We start from the raw sequence: 25,120 nt of genomic DNA, 5'->3' as shown, positions 1-25,120 counted from the left end.
GACTGGGACTGGGACTGGGACTGGGCTTGCCAGCTGTTGAGTAAAGGACACCAGACGACGGTGTGGCACAAAATTGTTGAGTTTGCAAACTTTGTTGTGTTGCCTACACTCGTACGACTTGACCTACTGACAGCTTGTGCGCAAATTTATTTGTTCCTGGCAATTGCTGATGTTTTTGTTTTTTGCTTGTATTAAATTTCGCACAGGATAACAAAGGATGTTGACGTTTAGCCACGTGCCCACATGACGTATACGCAATATTTATGTGTTTCTCACTCGAGTTGTCTGAATGTGCGTATATCTCCGTGTCTCTGACTGATTGATAGAGATTTAAAGCTTAAACACGTATTTTATGTGCTGCCATCGAGGTTTTCTTGCCTTGAGTTTATCAAGATTAATTATTTATGAACTTGTTGCCATGCATATTCAAATATATTAATACACTTAAAAGTACAAAGACTTAATATGGTTGCAGCAAATGTACGGTATGCCATAAAGTATTTCCAGCTAAAGTTAGTTTCCGAAAGCTGCTTTTTATGAAATAATAAAATATTTACCAGATACGTGAGAATAGTGATAGCTCGTAAAAGCTGAGTTTCTCGGAAAACACAAAAATTTTTCATTTCCCACTTATCGTCCGAGTTTTCCTATAGCAAATGGAGAGACGAACATGGCTTTATTAACACGCCTGCCAATGCTGATCTAGAATATATATACTTTATGGAGTTGAAATTGTCTCCTTCTATGCGTTAAATTAATAAATAATACTTACTCTATTATTATTTTAAGTATAGTTTATAGCTCCAAGCTTCGAACCCCTTTTTAGTTGTTAAGTTGCCTGCTCCATCTAGGCGAGTTAACGCGTCCATCTTACTCTTTAAATTTAAAGTAATTTTTGATTTGATTCCTTTTGTTATTGCTGATGTGTGCTTAAGTCTGCTTTAATCCCTGCCCAAGTCTTCTCGTTATTTGTGCTGTCCACACTAAAAATGTGCAGCTGTTGTCAGCAACAAGTCTGGAGCAAAGGCAGTGGGAAAACTTTCCATTTTATTTGTTTTTTTTTTTTTTTTTCTCTCTGCACATTTTATGCAACTTATATAAATGGCAAGCGACACTTTGGCCTGGTCCGCCCACAACAGACCGGGTCCAACGCCCACAGCTCTGCCCGAGCGTTGGCCTTTTTGTATTTTTCCTCCTCGTCATCGTCGTCGTCGTCGACGTTTTCGTATTTGGCAAAGATAAAGTTTTGTAATAAAAATGTCTGCTCGTAGACACCGGCAGACACTGGCAGCCGGCAGCATGGCGGATGGCAGAGGGGGCTGGATGAAGGTTGTTGGGGCAGGGTCTACCCAGCCAAGCCAAGCCAAGCCAACCGGGCAGACATTTTGTCTAGCAGTTTCCAAGCCCGAAGTGTGTCAGCAACTTTGCCACGTCCTAGACTTCCTCTTCATCGTCATCGTCGTGAACGTGTCCTTGTCCTTGGCCCCCAGCTCAGGGCAGACACACTTTCTGATATTTTTATACATTAGGTGGTGCGGGGTGGGCGGAACTTTCGCTTTAGTTTTGCGCTGGTTTGCATTTTATATAAAGGCGGACATTGAAAAACTTGTTGACGGTCATTTAAATTTGCACACTTCAGTAATTATCAGCATTTCGTATCTTAGACGGACGCTTTAAAAGGTTTTTGCGAATTTAGTTCGATTTAGTACAACTTTAGTTCAACAATCAATGTAAATGCACTTAATTAAATGTGCTGCAGTATGTTGATTATCTATGTCAATTTCTTATCAATTATATTAGTTCCAAGTCCAAATGGTTCGAACATTTTGTTGAAACTGTTTTAGTACAGTACTAAAAAAACTTCGAGGAAAAATTTAATAAGAAAAACTTTGTGTTAAGTTCGATATTCCATTAAAATATTTATTTGTTGAGTTTTTGTGTCTTTTTGGTAGTTTTAAAATTTCGTTTTAAAGAATTATCATTTTAGAACAACACTTTAGAACAGTTCGTATAGTGGAACGCGTGCTAAAATCTTACGCATATTTTTTTTATAATGATAATATGTGCTATCCCTTTCTGATTTTGGGCTATTTACATAGGTTGGTATTATAATAAGAATGTACTAAATGTACTAAATTTAGTACATGTTCAAACGTTTCGTTCATGAATTCAAATGTGTGCTATGTACTATAAATATTTGTGTGAGACACCCCTTAGACCTTAGATCTTTTAAACCAATCTATCGTTGGGTTGCCGAATTTAGTACATACATACATAAAAAAAGAAAACGTCATTCATTTATTAGTACAAGAGCTCTCTTGATATCCCTAGGCAACCCGAACGTAGTCTGGCTAACAATGCATCGAATGAGTTTTTATTTTGATGATGAAAGAGAGTCTGCGACATGCGAGTGATATGCTTCCGATAATTATTAAATTATATAGATACTATAACACAATATACATATATAGAAAATCGCCTAAAGGGAAATTGTAATACGCTACGACTTCTAGATGGTAACCCCAAATATTGAATACAGCCCCACTACGCCTTGCGCCTGATGCCCATCAGGCACAGTACAAAGAAAATGATCGTCCAGCCGGCCATCACGAGAAAACCATTGTAGACCTTCTCATTGGTAATGCTCCAGCCCTTCTCGATGACATTACGCGCCGATATCGAGGGTATGGTAAAGGGTAGCACCATTACCAGATCCTGCAGAAAGCGCGGCATGCTCTCCAACGGCCACAGCAGACCTAAACAAAATGCATTAAAAATCCTTAAAGCAATTATTCGAGTTATGCGAAAACCTACCGCAGAGTATGATCATGGGATAGAAAGCTCCAGTGGCCACAAAGTTGGCCTCCGTGTGAGACTTGCAGAACACAGAGATGAAGAGACCTGCACAAAACACAAATCAGTTCAAGCTCTCTACAAATATAACTATCTATATGCAATTAGCTACCGAACAGCATGCCACAGAAGGCTGTCAGCGTCAGCAGTCCAATCAATGTGGTCGTATCTCCATTGTTATACGTATCGAATACGATGCCAATGTACATGATAACCTCAAAGGATTGCAGTGCCATGATTATCAGCTGGGTGAGCAGATGGGCCCAAAGCATTTCGGTTGCCGAAACACCAGCCAACAGGGTCCTATCCCAAATGCCATCCATGCGCTCCGAAATAAATACAGCAGCCGTCATTAAAGTAGCCAGAAAGAATACCATGCTTGGGAGAGAGAGTGGGAGAGTTAAATGATGCAGTTCTAGGCAAAGACAAATTTTAGAGGATAGCTATGCAATAATAATTTCTGGTTCCTGTTGCGAACCCTTTATGATAAGCCTTAGCCATAATCGTAGACTCACGTCATGACCACGCCGGGCGCACAATACTGCTGAAACTCAATGTCCGTACTGCCATAGATGGGATCCTGGAACTGCACTGGCAGCTTGACCAGGGCGGCCGAGACATTGCAGTCCTGGACAACGCTGTTCATAAAGGTGCTAAACTTGTCGCGCAGCTTGCGTTGCATAAAGTATGCCACCTGTTGATCTGTAAAGCCAAAAATAGGAATAGATAATCCCAGGAGCTCTATTTAGCCAGAATCACGCCGACTCACCCGTCATATCGATGTGCACGGTCAGCTCGGCATGGTCAACGGCCCCGTCGCTGGCATGAACCCCATCCTCGATGAGCTCGTAAACCGAATCGCTGAAATTGTGCGCGAAATATATGTAGCCCACGGTGAGGGCGCGTTTGGCATCCGCCAGGGCAGCCGCTTCGGTCGGATAATACTTTCTCGTGGCCACATCGTCGCCCAGTTCACGTATGTAGCGACAGGAGAGCTTGTTGAAATGGCAGCTATCGTTGGCCTTATAAATGGTCTTTAGATTGTCATCAAAGCACTCGGAATAGCTTTCCACCTCGCCGGAATAGACGCCCAGCTCCAGATTTGTGGGCGTTTTACCGATGGCCAAATAAAAGCAGGACAGTTGTATGATGGGAAACATCAGCATGAAAATGATGCCACTAAGCGACAGATGAAGAATTCGATTAAAAATGTGCTTCCAACTTATATGCAAAAATCGCCTGACACTTACGAGGGCTGCCTGAAGAGTTGCACAAAGTTCTTGGTCATTAGCGCTTTGAGACGTCCTTTGGTCGTAAAGAATATCCTTTTGCGATTCTCGTTCGGTGGCTCCTCGTACGGTATGGGCGGCTTCTCGGCTGTGGGCGTGTCATGGACATCGATCACCTCAGTTGGCAGCGCCGCGACGGGCAACGCCTGGTTTCTGTTATGATCAATGATCTGCGCCAGCTGATCCTCATTGCCCTGACGCTGACTGAGTATGAGAAACGCATCCTCAATAGATTGTGTACCAAATTTGATCATTATATTTGTGGGCGTGTCCTCGGCCAGCAGAACGCCATTGCGCATGAGACCGATCTAAAAAGTTGATAGAATATTAAATGTTTAGAAAGCAATAGTGCAAAGCTGTCTGTACTTAGGTTCGTTTAGTATATTCAAATTTGAGGCTAGCTATTCAAATGTTTCCTTTAAGTATATTATAATAGAAGGTACGTACTAAGTTTTCTATTTCTAGCTGTTATTATTTACGATTTATGTTTAAAAAAAACTTATATATAAATCGATATTTATCGATATCATGAACATTTCTTTAAATTGATATTTATAAATACAGTGTATAAGGTAAAAATATCGAAAGGAAGCTATTAAAGAAGGCATCTCCAACCCCATGAAGTATATATATTCCTAATCAGCTTCAACAAGCGGGTTTTTCTGAACTAGTTTCTAAGTTTTCATCTTGAATCTTTTTGCATTGCAGACAGTACATATGTCGGAATCGGCCAGATCGAACCACTATATCATATCATAAAAGAAGATTCTTGTAGGGAAAACTTGTTTGTTGATTAAGATATCTTTATCATTTACTAGCCTATGAAGTTCGCACTACTTTATTATATAGCATTATAAAAATTATCTTTAAGTGTTTTAGATGAAACTCACGCAATTGGCCTGTTTGGCCTCCTCGATATAATGTGTGGTGATGATCACAGCCAATTTACTATTTCTGGTCGTTTCCACCAGAAATTCCCAGATTCTGTGAAAATTGAATTCAGGCTCGTTAGTAAAAAAAAAAAACAAGAGACTACGATAGGTTTTATGGATACGCACTTTTCGCGCAGCATGGGATCGAGACCGACTGTGGGCTCATCGAGAATGAGCAGCTCGGGATCGTGTATCATGGCGCAGGCGAAGGACAAGCGTCGCTGTTGGCCACCGCTGCATTCCTTGATCATCTGCCGTGCCGGCGGCAGTTGCAGCAGCTCCTTGAGCAGCTTGAACTTTTCCCGTATGCGCTCGTCTGTCAGTCCATAGATGCGTCCGAAATAGAAGATGGTCTCCTTGACGGTCATCTCCTCCACGAGAGCGATTTCCTGTGGCATGAAACCGACACGTGAACCCGGCACACCGCTGCCCGGTTCGCCGGGCTTAACGCCCAAGACGGACACTTCGCCGCCGTTGAGCCGACGCTGGCCCACAATGCAGGAGAGCAGCGTAGTTTTGCCGCAGCCGGAGGCGCCCAGCAGGCCATAGCTAAAGGGCGCACGCGAGGGGGAGGGAGCAAGAGGAAAGAATAGTTATTCATTGAGCAAATGCTCGATTGGAGTTCATTATGAATGCCACTCACATGGAGCCACGCATGACGTTCATGTTCAGCTGGTTGAGCACAATCTTGGGATTCGATTTGGAGCCATAGTACTTATAGCCATTGCGCACTTCAACGGCCGCCATCTTGCTGTTGTGTGTTTGCTCTCTCTCTCTCTCTCTCTCACTCTCTCGCTCACTCGCTCTAAGGTGGCTCTGTGTGCTGTGTGGATCGAAAAGAATACGAGTATATCGGATTATCACTTGCGTCAATAAATCATTATATGGTTATGTGTTTTATTGATTGGCGCTGCTTTATGACAGACACGTGCCAAGGCACACAAAGCGCTCCGGCTGACCAAAAATTCGCAGCCTTAACTTGGCGCTAAATTCTAAGCAGTCGCTGTTAGTAGCTAGCGTCATTTTTTTTCGCATACAAAGAATGCCCGAAAGTGAAAATTTAACCAGTCGAAATGTTGTCAAATCTGCTCGCAGGTTCGATGAACTCTTTGTCAGAGCTGGGCGTGGCATAGAAAATTCGATTCTGTTCTGAAGCATTTTTTTAAGTTGTTTAAATTGGATTCAAACGTCTATTCTAAATTTAATTTCTCTCAGTGTGACCATGTTTAATGAACTTAAATTGAAGTAAATACAAAAGAAATAACTGAGAGTTGCATTCACACAATAAATACCAAAAAAATCCTTAATATTTTTGCATTCTTTCGGGACTCGAATATATAATATATTATCGGCATCAGCGGGAATTTCGTTTTTTTACAATCCTTGCCTAAGCCGGCAATCCCTTCCAAACTTTACTCTCTGAATATATTGAAGCATTCACTTTAAAAAATGCATCTATATTAAAATATATTTCTCTCACTTTACGCACTTGACATTCACTTTAACAGCAACTTTAACATTTGTCATGTTTAAATTGCCCTCTAAATTATTTTTGACTTTTTCTGTGTGAGTTCCACAACTAAAGCGTTCTGAACTTTGTCATATTCTTAAGTGTGTGGCGCTTCATTAACCTTTGATTTCTATAATAAAAATGATAAAAATGCATAGCTTCTCCCTGGCAATTATTACACTTGAGTTTTGACAGCTGACGACAGACACCAGAAAGGGCAACATGAATCGCGTGTTTTTGCTTTACGTTAATGAACTTCGAAACTTTTTTAAAAAATCTCATTAGATTTAGTTGACTGGAGACACAATTTGTAATTTAAGCCACATTTAGCGGAGCATTACAATGCGCTGCTCATGAAAATTAGTAAATTAATAATGTTTCCATGTCAAAGTTTAAACTCAATTTATCATTCATATCAAAAGCTTATACATACAAAAATTAATTAAGATGAATACTAAAACCAATTTAATATTTGTATTAATCAAAAGTATAAATTACCAAAAAAAAATAGATTTATATATTACGAAGAAACATATAAGAAGAAAAATATAAATGATTTTTTGGATATAAGTTTTCGACATTTTGTATTTTAAATTCTTATATTTTTAAGAATCTTAATAGTATTTCTTTAATTTTGTTGAATTTTGGGTAATTCTGAATCGTTATAAAACATATTAATTAATAGTATTATTTTAAGAAAAATAATTAAAGTATTGCATCTAGAAAAAATAGGATAAGAATAAGACAAAAGAAAGATTTTATTTGAAATAATATATTATTTGTCTTCTATAATCGAAAGTTCTTCATAAAAAGTTGTGTGAATTTTCCCTTTATCTGTAGCGTTTTAAGAAACCCTCTAAGTTTATATAGAATTTAATTTACAATTATTTGATTTTAAAACTGCGTAACTTTCGTAGAATTACTTTTTCAACAAAAATATAATTACAATCAAAATGAATAATCATCTTCTGAGCTGTGCATAGATGTATAGAATGTACGAGAGTTAGCTTCGTCTTTATATTCGCCAGCTAACCTCATTAGCTTGCCTGAAGGTTATATATTTGTAATATATGCATGTTTACCAATAAGAATTGGCAGTACAAATACGCAAATAAGCGAACGTAATGAGGTTTCTGAGAAGAACCTTCAAGCTTTTAGATTGCCGCGGGTCATTGAAGTTTTGCCGGGAAAACAAAACGTAAAAACACGAAACTCGAACTGGAGCTCGAACAGATTCAGCAAATATTGACAACAGTTACAGATAGTATACGTATAAACAATGTGCGAGTTGTACAAGTGAAATTCACTTAACTTACATTATTTATGCATGTCCGTAAATGCAAATTGCAAAAGGTGCTCAGAACGTGGGGCACTCGGACAATGACAACACGGAAAAATTAAATGACGGTGCGCACATGGAAAGACACAAACTGTCTTGAATAACAATCATGAAAGCGAATACCCAAATATACACACTCATACTTTATGTATCTATATCTATATATATACATATATCAACGTCAAGAAAATGCAGTCAGAATAAGCAAATCAAGTTTTGTGAAATGGACTGTGAAATGTACAGGTAAACAGAGAACTGCTTAGAAATTGTTATTGAAGAAAAGGTAGGTGCGGGCATGCGGGCTCAGTTCAACTGGCTTATATGATTGATAGCCAAAAAATAATATTCTAGAGACGTCTTCTAATAACTGACTTTCGTTAGATTTTCTCAACGCAAAAAACTTCTTTTAAATTTTATTTTATAATTTCTGTGAGTCACAGTTTCATTTATATGCTTTAAATATTTTTTTGTTGCATATAATCTCGTAATACAAATTATTCGAGGAGAAAGTAGTACGTAAAGCTAGAAAATAAATGATTTGCTGAGTTCGTTCTTGGCGAAAAGCACTCAACCCAGCGAGTTCTTAACATGTTGTTATATCATTTGAAATATTTGAAAAGTTTTTCGCTTGAGTGTAATGTGTAAAATACATATAAGGCGTACAATCCCTTAGATCGAATAGACAGCTTTTCGGCTGTTATTTCTTCCTGTCTTTCTTTCTTTTTTTTTTAGTAATAAACATTTTTAAAGCATATTTTTCTTCCATGAACAATTTTGTAACATAATTAGTATCAAAAAGCCGTCTCGCTTTTACTCTGTTTTATTTTAAATACACATCGCATAAATTTGTTAATGCTGGACCTTGGGCAATTTAACATAATCTTAAGTCTCTGTTAAGCTATGTCTGTTATGTTACATGAAGAAACTTACATTTCGCTTTTACTGTAATGTCTGAGTCTCACATAACATGATGTGAAATATGGGCATAAAGTTCTTTTAGCTGTATAAATAACTTATGAATTTTTGAATTATTTAGTTTCTCTAAGACTATTTTATTTGACTCAATCAAACATTTTTTAAAGTCCTTGTTACTCTAATTATTTATACGAAGTTAGCTGTGTAATTAATTTAATTAGTTTGCTACGTTTTAGGCTAGCGGCAACTCCTGTTCAAAAATTAATGGCCTCGCTGTCAGACTTTGACCCACTTAGAGTGCCAGCTCATGTTTGGTTGAGATCCGTCATTTGGCCATATGCCACAGACAAACAGCTCTCTTTGATATCTCTGCATCTCTTAGATACATAATCAAATGAGCCGGCTAACTAGACGACTGACAACAGCAGCAACAACAGTTAAAATAGTAAAAACAACAACAAAAACAACAACAACACACACGCACACACAAAATGACCATAAAACGTTCGAAAGTCAAACTCGAAAATCATTAAAAGCCAAAAAAAAAAAAAAAATGATAAAATAAAATAAAAGCTTGCTCGAAAAAAATTGAGTAAGGTTAGTAACACAAATTCGTGGTCATAAATTTACGTATCTGTTGTTAACGTTGAATATTTGCAGTTGTTTTGTTGTTTGCTTAACATTGTCGCAGATGACGCAAAGGACAACAATTTTTCGGTTGATATAATGTTTTCTTTTCTTTATTTTTCGAGCCCAAAAGAGAGGCGCTAAAATTGTGCCATTATGAAGATTCCCACATTAAATTCGATGCAAATGCGTCACAAATAAAACAACATTTTGTGTAATTTTAATGCGGCTAAAAAGATCAAGTAAGCGTGCTCTAGGCGAAAGTGTTCGACTAGGGAATACCCTGAACCAAGCGATAAGCTGCCATTACAAACATTTTTGCTAGCTGCAAGCAGCGGCTGAGCTTCTTCTTGCCTTGATGCCTTCTTTATGTACCTTACGAAAGCCTGCATACCTAATTTCCTGCATATAACTTTTATTATCTTTGAGTTTTGCTCAAGAAACCAAGTCAAGTCGTTAACGTTTGCAATTTTCGGGATCAAAGTAGATGGAAGTACACAGGAATATGACTAGATTGTCTCAGCTAAAGGTTTAAGGTTTATTAAAACTCAATTAAGTCGAGACTAAATACCCTTCTATAATAATTGCAAATAAAATTGTTTAATAACTGAAATATTATTTAAGCAGCTTTTAATTGTATCTGCGTTTCAAATGTAAAACAGAAGTTTTATTTGTTTAACAAAACTCTGGCATATTACAACACTAAAGCCAACTGAACTTTCGTTGTAACTAACTGATAGTTAAATTGCGCATACCCAGTGCAAGTTTAAAATAAAAATTAAACAAAAAAAAAAAAAAAAACACAAAATAAATACCAACAACAAAAAAAAAATATAATAATAAACGCAAAGCACAGCGCCGAAAACAAAACAACGCCAAGGTTGCCAACTGGTTAGAGCAAGCGCAGCAGTCGGCGTCAAAGTCGACGTTAACGTTAACGTCAGAAATGCCAATTGCTGTTCCAAAAATTGTTTGCAATATGCGCCAAGCCATATCGATGTGTGTGTGTGTGTGTGTGAGTGTGTGCATTTTGCTGCTCATATGCAACGAATTTAATTTGCAAATTTGCAAATCTTTTGCAATGCTTGCACCGCGCCAAAATGGGGCCCTGAGCTGCGCCCCCATTAAAGAAAAACATAAACAAAATAAATAAAGAAAAAATCACCAAAAGCTGCTTTTGCTTTCGCAGCGGAAAGAACTTGGTTGTAGCCACAGACACGCCCACCCTCGAACAGCCTGTTAAATGCAGCTGAACAGCTTATTAAACCTGCCACAGCCAAAATCACAGCGCTTGCCGCAATGTTAGTGGGTATTTAGTACGTGCAACATGTTGCAGTCGCAGCTGTTGTCGATCGCTAAATTGGTCGGCAGTTGCTTCCTTTTCGCTTGTCACCAGTTGCGCTGTTAGCAGCTGGCCACGCTCTTCCCCTCTCTCTCTCTCTCATCATCCCTCTCTGTCTCTCGCTGTTTCTCTTGCTTCAGCTCTTGCTCTGGCTACAGTTTCGGTTTGTGGCATGGCCACTTCTTATATAATCCAGCTACAATCATTTCGGCCAAGCTGCAACACCAACAACAACAGCTGTCTCTAGCTAGTTGTGTGTACTGTTTACATCATTTACACTCTTTGAAATTGGTAAAATTTAAATCTTAAGTGCGCTTTGCGCCAGTAATAATATTCGCAGCTGTTGCCGTTCGGCTTAAGCTACCAGAAGCTATTATAAACTATATTAGAGTGCAAATAAAAATAGTTAAAGCACCAAATCAAAGCTAGATCTTTAAAAGTTTTATAAATGTTATCCATTAAAAATTGTTCTTCATAATATCTCATTTGACATTATTCCTAAATCAAGTCCATTTAATTTGAAGCATTCTTTAAGATTTAATATATATGTTTATAGGAACAATTTTGTCCCGAATTGAGGTAGAGAATTTGTAAAATTTTTCCAATTTTTTGCATGCGTTTAAATCTAGAATCTGATGAAGATATGACTGAGAGGTTCTTGAAAAGCTGCTCACTTTTGTTTTATATTATGACTTGTTCCTGTTGGTCGCGCGGGCCAGCTTTATTTTATAAAACAAGATGAAAAATATTTAATCCAGAATGTATTCCAGACCTCAAGCCGGCTAAATAAATATTTAATAATAAAAAGGTCCTTAAGTAACTGCGTTAAATATTTAAAAAATAATATTTCATATCTAATTTTTATATATAAAGTTTCTAAGCTACATTTAATTTCGATTCTCTTGAGTTCTTTTTTTATTTATAAATATTTCTTATGCGAAAAACCTTTAAGTGAATGATCTTCGGCGTATTAACAAGTCCATTGGCCACATTTATTTAGCTCTTTGCTGAGCACATGAGTTTTTAATTTTTCTTCGTTTCTTTGATTATAATTTGTGCTATTCGTTTTGCATTTTCTTTAACGTTTTATTTGCTTTTGTTTTTTTTTTTTTACTTTTGTTTTGTTTTATTTCTCTGACTTGTTTATTTTATGTGTTACTTTTTTTTTGCACCTTAAAACATGTAACAAAGCCCTCAGTACTTGGTTAGAAAGGCATGATAAAGCAAAAGGTCTGTGTATGCGGTAGACGAGCATCTAACGGAAAAAAGTGGGTTATGAAGCAAGAAAACTTGCCATGGCTGTTGAGGGGAAAAACTAAGAAAAATCTAGTATGTGCTTTGAGAGTATAAAGATCCAAGCCAGGTAAACTTAACTCAAGCATATGGCTTGAGACATTTCCTTAACTGTATTTAGGACATGGCCTTTAAGGACAACTTCTGTTAAAAGAGAACTCTAATCTGTGCTTTGAGATTTTTCCTTAACCGCAAAGTAGGTCCCCTCCTTATAGGTTAACTTCTTTGGAATCGATACAATTTGACCGCGCTACAGTCAGCATGCCGGACACTCTGCAAACAAATCAAGCTGAAGCTGAAGCTGCAGCTCACATAAAGATATATATATATATATGTATATATACACATATTTATAAGGCAGTCATTGTCTGTTGCAATATTTTGCATTGCCCAATTCCCCGTTGTGGCGGAGAGAGAGGGGCGCCCGACAACAATATGCCATTTCCCATACATGGATAAGTTCATCTACTTGTGGCGGTACGCGCTCCAAAATTTTACGAAATTTGTTGTGTGGAAAAACAAACAGAAAGGCAGTTAACCAGTAGCAAAGGCAAATGCCTCGTGAAGTTCAGTCTGCTTTTGTGTGAGTGTGTGTTTTTATATTAATATGTTTTTTTTTAAAGCATTTTATTTTTATTGCACTTTTCGCTGGCAGATGAACACATAACAAACCGAAATGAAACGAAACGAAACAAAACGAAACAGTTTCAAATAACTTCTTTGCGCTTGGCCTCAGGGCTGCCTTCTTCTTGTTTTTTACATTGCTTTGCTTTATATGTTTGGTCAATAAAAATCACACACACACACACACACACGCACACACGCTCAAATGATACGCACACACACACACACAAAGCAACACACACGCACACTTCACTTGCTGCTGCACACGCGCAAGTTTGTGTCTTAAGTCTTTCGTTTTGCTTTGTAATTTTTCTTGTATTTTTGTTTGTGTTCAAGAAAATATTTTATGTACGCAACCACAAAAAACAGCTGACTAATTTAAAATGCGGAAACTTTTGCGATCAAAAACTGCAACTTAACATAATTTTTTTTTCTTAATTTTAATCATATATTTTAATATGTTTTTGAGCTGTTTTTGCATTCGAATGTTATTCACTTTATTTAATTTTTTTAATATGTTTTTTTTTGTTTTTCACGAGCTTCTGCTCTTCAGATTTATGAAAACTATAATTTTCTTTTTGAAATTGTTTCTCAAACACTTCGTACCATTCAGCTTGGGCGCTCTTCTAACCAACTTCTCCTTGAGCTCGCGCCTGCTGTTGTTCGTGTTGCAATTTTCTTCTTTCAGCTCTATTTCTTTTTCTTGTTTTTTTTCTCGCTTTTCGCCGACTGACTACCAAGTTTGGCGGCTTCGCGCGCTTGTCTGTGTGTATGTGTGTGTGTGTGTGTGTGTGTATGTATATGTACCGTTAACGTTGACGCTTCCGCTTAAACCAAGTGTCGCGGCCAAGCTCCGTTTGTCGACTGAGCGCAGAAATCGATCGCGGGCCCGCTCGCAAGCTCAGCTCTGCGATTTGGACTTACGGCCGCGCAGCTTTCGCGGCGCTTTGGCGACGCTTTGTCGACGCTTTTAAAACGGCGAACGTATCAAAAAAAAAAGTGTTGAAAAATAAATGTAATTTGTTTGTGACTACTGCAAATAAAAAACAGGATAAATCGTAGACCAAAAATAAAATAAAAAGTATATAAATTAAACGTAAAATAAAATTCATAAATACGCCTTAGCAAAAATATTTTGTGCACTTGTCATACATATATTTTTATTAATTTATTTATTTTTTCTTTTTTTTTTGTTTTATTTAATATTCCAAGTCAAGTTTTTTTTCTTGACTCTGGCAAGTTTTAATAAATAACTCAGAGAATAAAAAGCACTCTGAGCAATTCTCAGATATGCCCTTAAGTTAATGTACATATATTTTCAACTCGCTTAATAATTTTCAATTTTCAATCTACTTCTTTACAGGTATGCAAATATTTGATAGCAATTATTATTCTATGGTGAGTGTCTCTTTGATTGGCGGCTTAAGTGCGCATTTAATTTGTTATATAAGGCCTCATTGCTAGCCTAACATTCCCTAACTGAACGGTCTGTCAATTGCTTTGGTAGTCTGGTTTTGGATCATGTCAATTGAATTGTATGCTTCACAATATCAACATGGCATTAGAACAATTGTCGCAACGCATACACTCAGTTTATTTCCGCTCATATTCCCGTACCGTTTTTCACGTGATTTCTTTCAACTCGCATTATTATTGGCATGCAAAGACATTTGCTTAATTTAAAATGAGCCTAATTAAAGCTATTTTAAGGCATCAACTAAATTGCCGACCTTTTACTGGACTTTTCCCAGACTCGTGGGCTTTAAAGTTATTGTAGCGTGCGGCTGGCCCAAAAAAGTCGTAGAGCAAATGTCAGACACATATAAGGAAGTTTTTGGCTAACAAATAATAGGCGTACTTTGCTTTGTCGTTTCGGCCTATACAACTATTACATCAACATTTTATTTATCACCTTAAGCCCAGCCAAGTTGGCTCCAAAGTCTGTTTGCTTTAATAAGTTAATTAGATAAGTTAAGAGAGAGTAACTGCGCTTCTTGCAGTCCAATAAATAACATTTAAACAGATTCCAATTCCATTCGCTTTTAAATGCCGCAAAATCTTGTAATTATACTTGTTAATAATCCTTTCCGTTGCATTTAATAACAGTTGTAACAATTGACGATAGAAATCTTTGCCATAAATTGCAAATGAGCAGCGATTTGCAATGACGACAACTGTGCTAATAATTCTCAACTGGTTTACGTGCAGTCAAACAGCTGTACGGAATGCGCTTCCAATTGCCTTTTGATTTAATCCACGTGTCTTGTAACATTATTTCCAGTTACTGGTTGCACTTTGCCCCAATTTGCTTTTGGGTTTGGGCATGCAAATTAACCCATTTGTTTCCCATTTAACCCCATTTATTTTATATTTTGTTTTTACAACGCTGCGCGTCTGAGATTCGGGTTTTATTTCTTTGGTTTTTCTCTTGTTTTGCAAAATATTGTGAGATGCTTGCGGCTGTATTGTGTCCGTCTTGTTATGGTTTTTGCATTTGGCTCTTGCACAAGTTTGCCAAATGAATTGGTTCGAAAAAATATTTCGCTGGCCCATTATCTTACCCAAGCATAACGTTTATGAGACGACGACACTTGAATCTTGCGATACGAGCGATCAAAAAATTGGTTTCTATGCAAAACAAGCCGCAACACACATCAGCACCAGCAAAAGTGCTCCGAAAGCTGCAGCTCGACCTGGTTATACCCTGCCCTTATCCCGCACTTTGTGAAATGCAGTCTTTAATAACTCGAGTATTTATATTGCCAACTGCATGAAACTTGAAGATCTTTAATTTGACAGCTTAATGTGTGCAGTTACCAAAGCACAAGGTGGTAATTTTCAAAGGGAATGGGGAAGCATGGAAAGCTTTACAAAAAAACTACCATATTTGGTGTATCTAGCTCTTATAACTTTTGAGCTATGCTTAAAAGAGCTTGTTTCAATGCATTTTATACAAACTTTATTAACATTTGTGTGTATAAATGATAAGCTCGTGCTTTAGATACTCTTTCTTTCAGTCAATTTCAGCTGAATACAGATCTACACTAAAATATTCGAACATAGTTGTCTGCACTCAGCCCAACTTCTTCTTCTGTCTGTCACATACATTAGCACAAAACTAATATACCCTACCTTTAATCAATTTCAATGGGAATGCAGTGAGAGCAGCTACACTCGAACTCGAGAGTCGTGAGGCGAACTTAGTTTTCTGCATTCACAGCATCGTCTTTAGCTTTGCTTTACTTTACCTTTCGAGTGGCGCCTGCTGCTGCTTCAACTTCAGATTCATCTTCATCTACTTCATCGGCAACGCTTTAACATTTGTTTTCGTGTTCAAGGCCAGCGCTGGCGCTTTCTTTTACAATAGCCGACCTTGACGCGGCTGCGGCTGCGGCTGCGACTGCGCAAGCGACCACGTTTCGGTGCGCGCTCCCATTGCCCTGCCCCCCGCGCCGCCGCTCAAGTTTGCACGGCTGTTATCAGAGAGCCAATAACAACAGCAACAACAGCAACAACAACAACAACAATAGCAGCAACAAATTAACCCACTTTGGGTGTGTTGAACGCGGCTCAGCTCTGCTCACCTGTTCGTTCCCTCTGTCGATCCGTTCGTCCGGCTGTCCGTCGGCTGTCTTATTGATCAGCGGAGCCCAACAAATAGCTGCGTTTAGGCAGACGGACGCGTCATTTTTTGGTTAAAGCACCGAATACAGAAATGTCGCAAAGTATTTTTTCGTTGTTGTTGGTTGTGCAATTGGTTAACTAGCCCGCCTCTGCACAACTGACGCACTCTTTAGGGTCAGCGTATGCCCTTACAGTGGCTGTTGCCAGTTTGACAAGCAGTTGGTTAAAGCTGCAATTAAAAATTATAAATTGTTTTAATAATAGTAATAATACTTATACAATTTAAATAAAATATTTATACATAAATTTTAAAATATAAAAATATAAATTAAATATATTAAATTAATTGTTCGTAGTACAGAATGGGAAATACAATGAAAATTGTCAGTTACATATTATTGTTGAAATTCCCAAAATAATTAAATTACTTTATAAACAATATTTATTCAACATGAGGCGTATTAACTTTTGTGAACTTAATTTCTCGAACCTAATTATAATTTATATCATTAACTTAGACTCGAAATTAATAACTTAATTTATCATATACATTATAGAGTATTCACAAGTCGACTCATGGCTTCATTTATGCATTTATGCTTCATTGCTGAAATTCAAACATAAACAAAATATGAACGAATGTAAAATGCAACTGTGCTCTTTAAATTGAGAGAGAGAGAGAGAGACTCTCCCTCTCTCGCTCTCTTCCGCCCTCCGCTGCTCGCTCTTTAATGGACTCTTCGCTTGCCAATAGGCAACGAGGTTATAAAGTTTTGTAATATTTTATGAGTTTATTGTGCTATTGTCGCCGTCATTTAATACACTTGGCAATATACTCAATTTAATATTGAATTAAATTATATATTTCATTAATCATGTTAAATGAATTACACATTTATTGTGTTCATGTTTAAAGGGAAATTATTTTTTTTTTTGTTATCTTTTTCGTATTCATCGCATTTTCTTTGCCCGTTCTTTTCGTGTCTGCGGCTTATTTTGCAATTGATATCGCTGTAATTATTAAAGCGTAATTAAATATTGTTGCTAAATTAATTTTTAATAGCTTTAGCTCTTATCTTTAACGTCTAACATTATTTTTGGATGTTTTGTTTTTTTTTTTTTAATGCCACAAACATTTGTTAACTAAACTTTTTATGTTTTTCCGCCGCTGCTGCTGCGTTTCAAGGTTGAGTTTTACAAAGTTACCAATTATTTGAGCTATTGTAAATTCAAAGTTTTCCATTACGATAAATTGAGAGTTTGTCTAATAGGGTATATTAGATGTTATGTGGGCAAAGCAAGACGTAACATTATCAATGGGTAACTTTTCTAGCTCATCAAGCTATTGATCAAAGTTAAGTTATCGCCTGGAAGACACATGTGCGATAGTTAGTAAATAAATGATGTAAATGAGTAAGCCGACAACAATATTATTGTAAAATATAATTTTTATATTTAAAGCAATTATCTGAAGACATGAGCACAATTGATTAACGACTAAATGGGGCAAGTACCAATAACCAGCTTAAAAATAAAGCCATTAATAGGATAGCTTCACCCTTCAAATCAATTAAAATTTTTGCAAATTATATTTCATTTTTTTTTTATTAAGCTGCTAATTTGCAATAACGAAAAAAAAGTCGCACCTGCCATTAGTTAACGCTGCATATACACACATATATATAAATGTATGTAAACATGCATATTTATTGTATTTTACACAACAACCTGGCAACCCGCTTTCAAAGCTTTCAATACTCATTCTCTGTAAAGCTCAGTTTGAATTACTCTTAAGCTGGCCTAGCAACAGGCAGCTGATCACAGAAATTCAATTAAATACCAAATGTTGCTTACAAAGCTGCAGCAACATTTTCCACCTGCAGCCCGAACGACGCGCGCTTAGCAACAATGCTGAGAGCGCGGGCAACAGCAACAGCAAGTTCATGAGTCAGACTCTCTTTAAAGCTCAGCTTAAATAACTCTTAAATGTCTTCAACTCTAGCAACAAGCAGCTGCCAATAAAAGACCCCAATTAGCATGCAACTGTAAATACAAATGTTGAGTGAAGCGCTGCAGCAACATGTCTCAGAAGCTGCTTGGCAACAATGCTGCCAGCGCTGTGAACAACAACAACAACAGCAGCAGCAACAGCAACAAAGTGCAAACAGTTTAATGAGCCTCAATTAGTTTAAATGAAATGAAGCTGCGGCATTTTGATAGACAACAACAACAATAACAAAAACAATATAAACTCCAGCGAAGCGAAGCGTTTATTTAATTGAGTCCCATTTAATGGCAAGTAGGAAGGAATGTTGAAAGATCTGTTTGAAGTTTTAACTTAATGCCACATTTTACATGAGCTGCTTTAGAACTCTGCCTGCTCGACTTCAACATACCCTACCTAGCTCAACAAAATGTCAATAAGCTAAACAGATCACGTTACGATTCTTATGGCTTAATAGAAATGTAATTACATTCATCAATTTTCCATCGAGTATAAACCTGGAACCTAATAACACACCTAACAATCGTTTTATAAACCAAATGAATTATTAATGAACAATATTTAACGATATCTACATTAATTGCCATAAATGAAGAATATGTTTAAAGAGCATTTAGCCATAATTGAATGGCAATTAAATAAAATACTGTTGGAAACAAGTTCTGAGCGCTCTAGAGCAATGTTCACGGCCAGAAGATGCCCTGTAGCCGTTTTTAGAAATATATAAACAAAATGTGAAATAAATAAAACCTTACATAATCCCATTTGAGATGGACATCACGATTTCTGAACAACATGTCAAGTTTATAGAAAGCACAATGTTTTTCTTCCAATATATTAAAATATAACGTCGTAATTTAAATACCCTATGGCTGACAGCTTTGCTGTTATGTGAGCAAAATTGTAAATCTCTAAATTGATTCCTGCTTTAAAAAAACAGAAATTCTTCCATTCAGAAACAAAATTTTGCAACAGATTTTTGCCACAGAAATATTTGTTATTTTAGGGCGATGACAAGCAACTTTAAGCGCCTAAACTACCAAGTTAGTCTAGGATATCTGGAAGAACATAAGCGTTATTCAAGGAACATAATTTTTGATCGATATTTCCAATATAAGGGCATATAATAAACCAATAAATACCGAGTATGGCACTTCTTCCTATATATGAAAAAATCTCAGATAGATGTTTTCTATCTGTCCTATCCCAGCTAATTGATATAGTAGTCCGATATTGATAGGACTTAGCTTCTAAAAAGGGAGCGTAATTATTGCAAATATCTGGAACCTTCACAAAAGTTCTTTAAAGTTTCTATGACAGATATGTGATATACTAGCACGATCGGTTTAAGTTCTACAAATTTACTGTACTGCAACATTCTTTCTCGTTTCTCAGTTTGATATTATTCAATTTTGATAATTTCATCTTTTGTAATATATTAGAGAAGCAAAAGTGGCACCCTGTATAAAAGCTTTGGCATGTCTATAAAATCCACGCACATTCATTCGAAAGACCCCAAGATATATAAACTACGACCTGTTGTTTTTGGAAGTATTTTTCCAACAAAAAGAATATAAAGCTGTCACAAAGTTGTCTAGAGTCTGCCCGGCAGCGGTTGTGTCGCATCATAATGTTTGATTTGCTGCTGCTGCTGCTTCAGTTGCTGTTGGCCCTGGCGAATGCTCGATCTAGACGCGATCCGGTGAACCTGTCAACGCAGCTGCTGCAGCGACATGGCGCCAAGCGGGTGAATTTTAGTTTTGAGAATCGCATAGAAGGCTTGTACTACACCGAGCTGGACAGCAGCTTGCGCGATCTGCTGCTGCAGATACGCAACTTTACGCAACAAACGGTGCTCAGCCAGCTCGATTGGATACGGGCGCGCAATTTGGAGGCGGGTCGCATGCAGCAGCCAGTGTTGGCAAGTGCAAAATTTCCGTGTGATTTGCAAATCGGCGCCCGTTCCGCCGTGCCGCCCACGCACATTGCCAGGCTGCGCCCCGGCGACATAGACATTGTGGCCACGTGCGGCGACTCCGCCAACTCGGGCACCGGCATTCTGGGCCTGGGCGAACTGGACGCCTACGTGGAGTATCGAGGTTTCGCCTATACTGGCGGTGGCTTTGAGACCTGGCGCACAGCTCTGACGCTGCCGAACATTCTCAAGCTGTACAATCCGCAACTGCACGGCTTTGCGGTGGGCCACAGTCTGGGCGCCGATGTGAATGTGTCGCGCTTCAATCTGGCCGAGCCCATGCTTAGCATACAGGACCTGCCGTTTCAGGCGCATGTGCTGATCGAGCGTATGCGCAGGGATCCGCTGGTGAATCTGCGCGAGCACTGGAAGCTGCTCAGCATTCAGGTGGGCGCCAACGATCTGTGCTCCGAGCTCTGCAGCTGGCCCGATCCGGAGGTCTTTCTGCGCATGCTCGCACACCAGCTGCGCGACACCTTTCGCATACTCAAGCGGCACGTGCCGCGTTTGCTGATCAATTTTATTGTCCTGCCGGACATCGATGAGCTGCTCAGCCTTCTGTCCAAGGTGCCAGCCAAGTGTGCCGAGCGTGTGCCCTATTTCTGTAGCTGCCACAACAAATACGAGCAGCAGGTCTTCTACAGAGCAGCCAAGCGTTTGCTCGACCTGCAGCTGTCCATTGCCGCGCTGCCCGAGTTCCGCAGCGACGACTTTGCCATTGTCTCGCACGGCATACTCCGAAATATGAGCAGCTTCTGGTCACAGAACGGCGGCATGGACGTGCGTTTCTTTGCCAAAGATTGCGTTCACTATAGCCAGCTGGGTCATGCGGTGCTGGCGAAAGTTCTGTGGAACAATATGCTGGAGCCAACTGAGCATTATCTGGAAGAGACCTGGCGACAGCCGTTCAAGCATTTTCTGTGTCCCAATGCAAAGAGACCCTTTTTGAGAACTTTGGGCGACAAGTTCTAGTTCTAGTAAATGAAGCTCCCAATAAAATACAGCTTGGTTCAAGGCTTAAAGTTTAAGCCGAAACCTTGCTACGCTTCGAACTAGCTTTATTTTATTAAAAATAAATTTTATTATTTGTTATGAAAGTCTTACAAAGTCTGACACAATTATAAGCTAGACCTAAAATTTGCTGTGCAGTTCCGTCTTTGCAGTTCTTATTTTCAAATCTGTCTAGAAGACATTATATTCTGTTGTAAGCAGTATATTATTACTTAGTTAAATAAAATCGTCTCTAAGCCCTGTGTCTCAAGGGCCAAAAGGTCACAGAACAAAAGTTCAGCAAATGACTCAAGTTTTGGGCAATAATTTTTAATTGATATTATTTTAGCAAGCAGAAAAACTCAAACGACTTGCAAATGCACTTAAAAACAATGGAAAAAGCATAAAATATAATAAACAAATAAATCAAAAATGTAATAATAAATAATATACTAAAAGAGTGAAAAGAAATTAAATTGAAATATACAGAAAATGGGGGTAGGGAGAATTCTAGAAATTATATTAATAACTCTTGTTTTTTAATGTTTTTATTAAAAAGTATATTTTCAAAAATTTAAAAACTATATCCAAAAATATGAATAGTAAACATTTAAGACTTTTTTTATATATATATTCTTTATGAAATACCAATACTTAATAAGGCAAGTCGGGCTTTTGTGCGAAACTCTTTGAGACTTAATTTTCCATATAAATAATTCAAAAAAATATATCTTGTTTGAATGATTCAAGATATAAATATATATATAAAGATATAATTATATATATATTATATATTATATATTATATAAAGCAGAAGAATTCGAACCAGCATACGAATCCAAGCTTCACGCGAAGCGTTGATTGAAAATGTGAATTGAACCAGCGACTTTTTGTTTGTTGGTGATGCAGCCCTATCGCTTGCACTTGCTAATTGACTTTCTAAGAGGTCAAACCTAATTGTACTATAAAAACCTGGCTCAATTACGGGCAGTGCTCAAATTCGTTCAGCACCTAAGGCAGATTAGCTAATCATGCGTAAAATTTGGCTGCTTCTCACGCTGCAGCTCTTATCCTTGCGCACTATAAAGCCAGAGGAGCACATCCTGAATCGTTCCGCTCAAGAGATATCGCGCGTGGGCATCAAGCGTGTGGCATTCGATGCCAATTCCATTGGCAATGGCCGCATGTACTATACAAATCTGGACAGAATGCGAAACGTGATGTTGGCGGTGCGCAACGCATCCCTGAACGCGGCGCTGCAGCGCATGGACCAGCTGCTGGCCAGCAACAGGGCGGAGGGCAAGCTGCAGCAGGCGGTGCCCGCGGAGCAGCCATTTCCGTGCAACCTGAGCCAAGCACGATCCGCGCAGCCGCCCGACCACATCTGGGAGCTGCGACCGGGCGACATAGACATAATGGCCGCCTTTGGGGATTCGGTAATCGCGGGCAATGGGCTGCTCTCGCAGAACTATCTGGACATTGTGTCCGAGTTTCGGGGCTATAGCTTTTTGGGCGGCGGCCTGGGCAACTGGCGCACAGCACTCACCCTGCCCAATCTGCTGAAGCTGTACAATCCGCAGCTGTACGGCTATGCACGCACACACGGCCTGGTGGCGGACAGGCAGAAGTCCGTGTTCAACATAGCCGAACCCATGCTGACCCTGCGCGACTTGCCGTACCAGGCGCATGTGCTCATCGAGCGGCTGCAGAGCGATCCGCGCGTCAATATGCAGCAGCACTGGAAGCTGCTCAACATCCAGGTGGGCATGAATGACATGTGCTTCGAGCTGTGCTCCTGGAACGACACCGAGCAGTATCTGCGCCTGCAGCGAGAGCAGGCGTATCGCGCCTTCAGCATGCTGCGGGATCATGTGCCCCGTTTGATGATCAACTGGATTCTGTTGCCGAACCTGTACGATTTGCTGCGTACACTGCGTGGCTTTCCCGGGCAATGTAATTTGCATGTGATCTGTTCCTGCCTGACGGTCAATTATCGTGCCCACTATCCGGACGCAGTGCGTCGTTTGCAGCGCATGCAATGTGAGCTGGCGGCGCTGCCCGAATTCCGGCGCAAAGACTTTGTGATTGTGCCGCACCAGCTGTTGGCCAATCTCAGCGGCATTGTGTATACGCAGGGCGGGCTGAGCACACGTTACTTTACACACGATTGCATGCACTTTAGCCAGCGCATGCATGCGATTATGGCCGGCGCCCTGTGGAACAGCATGTTGCAGCCGCTGAATGCCACGGCGGCAAGGGCTTGGCGACGTCCCCTGCAAAACATGGTGTGCCCCAGCGCCGAGCGACCGTTTCTGCGCATCAGCTAGGCGGAAGTCTAGAGAGTAGGCCTTAAAATCAAGCAAAGTAAATAAATAAAATAGGCAGCACGCCCCATTCCAGCCTCTCCGGGCAACCTTGGCGGCGTCAGCTTTATCCATGACACTCCCTCATGAATCTGTATCTTTAGAGCTCGGTTCGCTTGTGTTTTATTGCAATCAATTTTTTTTATTTCTATAATATGTATCTTGCTGTGGGCATTAACCGATATCAAGTACGATTTAAATACAGCTGAGGCTAGACTTTTTGCACCACTTAGGCCGCAAGATTTCAGTTCCTTTGACAAATATATCTAAACAAACAATTAGCTATTAACATTTCAAGTGGCCGAAAACAACTGAAACTACAAACAGCAACAAGTTGGCAGTGCCCGACTTGTAGATACCCTAAGCTTAGCGCACAGCTGCGCCTCTTTATAAAAAATGTCTTCTTAAATAACTCGGGAGACTCAGATTTTAGATTTAAGTGCTTAAAAAAATCACACAAATGTGCTTATATAACAAAGAAAATTGCTCTACCTTTAAATATTTTAATATAGAGATATATTTTTATATTTATTATATTATATTTTTCCAATCTCCCAACACATACAAATTGTGATGCATCTAGCTTCTGTAGTCTTCCGGCTCTATTAAAAGAAAGAAACTAAATCTTTAAATTATCTCAAAACCAATATACCCTTTAAACACATTCGCCTTGTGTGCAGGGTATAGCAAAAACAACTGAAAAATGTTAGTTGAGCTTAATGTGCAAATATTTGTTGTAGATCTTTTTGTAGCTGAGCTTTGACTTCAAATCGTGCATAACAATTGGGATCTAAGCTAAGAAAAAAGCCGACACAGAGGCGTGGAGACGAGGGGCAGCTTTCACAAGTTGCCCCACACTTCAATTATGTAAAATTCTAAACACAAATCATGTCGCGAGCAAAGCCGGGCAATACCTGCTAGATATAAATATTTGTATTCACATATGTATAGATATTTTTCGCGCCTGAATACTTTGTAATATTTGTTTGACTTATGACTCCCCGGCGACAGCAATAAAAAGCTGAAAATTGCCTTACTTAGTAATATTTAATTATTACTTTGCTTTTTGAACGCTTGTCCATTTAGCTACAAATTGCCAATTAGTCCTGGCGCATTCAAATGTGCACTTTGCCAAGAACAAAGGCAACGCAAATAAATTGAGTCACAGATTTGAAGAGATACAAACATACTTACATATGAAATGATGCGTTCAAATTGCCGCAAAACGTTTACTCAAAACAAAGTATTCAGCTTGAAACCCAACAAAAATGCTCAACTTAATGTTCGAAGCAAAGACTCGCCATATGATTCGGTCAATTTGAAGTTCAAACCTTGATTTCTAGAAGTTTGTCAATTTTTTAAAGAGAATTATTTAATGTTATTATTCTTATAAATATGCAAGGCTTTAATATTAAAATAATCATTCGGTTCATGATATA

At 38.7% G+C, this 25,120-nt stretch overlaps 2 protein-coding genes across 4 annotated transcripts in view; one reads left to right on the top strand and one right to left on the bottom strand.

Annotated features, from left to right (window-relative positions):
- Positions 1 to 25,120, top strand: part of LOC6628071 (neuroguidin) — a 62,453-nt gene that overhangs the window by 11,781 nt on the left and 25,552 nt on the right. The window contains exon 1 of one of the 2 annotated variants that reach the window (XM_032437712.2): positions 14,104 to 14,122. The exons of the other annotated variant lie outside the window; for it this stretch is intronic. Within the exon in view, the coding sequence (XP_032293603.2) occupies positions 14,120 to 14,122 (3 nt within the window). The 5' untranslated portion in view covers positions 14,104 to 14,119. Of the gene's footprint in view, positions 1 to 14,103; positions 14,123 to 25,120 lie in introns of those variants that run through there. 2 annotated transcript variants of the gene reach the window in all.
- LOC6627995 (ABC transporter G family member 20) lies at positions 1,900 to 13,651 on the bottom strand. Of its 2 annotated transcripts, none has more exons than XM_015172533.3 (10): positions 13,532 to 13,651; positions 5,718 to 5,897; positions 5,201 to 5,623; positions 5,033 to 5,126; positions 4,104 to 4,450; positions 3,623 to 4,032; positions 3,369 to 3,555; positions 2,966 to 3,231; positions 2,815 to 2,901; positions 1,900 to 2,756 (listed from the first exon to the last, which is right to left on the bottom strand). In XM_015172533.3, exons 2-10 carry the CDS (start codon positions 5,819 to 5,821, stop codon positions 2,545 to 2,547), a joined length of 2,130 nt encoding a protein of 709 aa, XP_015028019.1. In that variant the 5' UTR covers positions 5,822 to 5,897; positions 13,532 to 13,651; the 3' UTR covers positions 1,900 to 2,544. The 2 variants fall into 2 exon arrangements, with proteins under 2 accessions (XP_015028019.1, XP_002051432.1); XM_002051396.4 differs by lacking the exon at positions 13,532 to 13,651 and adding an exon at positions 13,331 to 13,489.

This window comes from Drosophila virilis, chromosome 4 (genome assembly GCF_030788295.1).
Source record: "Drosophila virilis strain 15010-1051.87 chromosome 4, Dvir_AGI_RSII-ME, whole genome shotgun sequence".
Classification (NCBI taxonomy): Eukaryota; Metazoa; Arthropoda; class Insecta; order Diptera; family Drosophilidae; genus Drosophila; species Drosophila virilis.
Note: the sequence above shows the minus strand (reverse complement) of the source record. Positions and strands in the feature narration are given on the sequence as shown.

Coding starts and splice junctions, on each gene's coding strand:
- LOC6627995 (XM_015172533.3), bottom strand. CDS start 5,821: ATGGCGGCCGTTGAAGTGCGCAATGGCTATAAGTACTATGGCTCCAAA. Junction 4,033..4,103: donor CAACTCTTCAGGCAGCCCTC/GTAAGTGTCAGG, acceptor TCTGTCGCTTAG/TGGCATCATTTTCATGCTGA. Junction 3,232..3,368: donor GCGCCCGGCGTGGTCATGAC/GTGAGTCTACGA, acceptor CTCTCTCCCAAG/CATGGTATTCTTTCTGGCTA.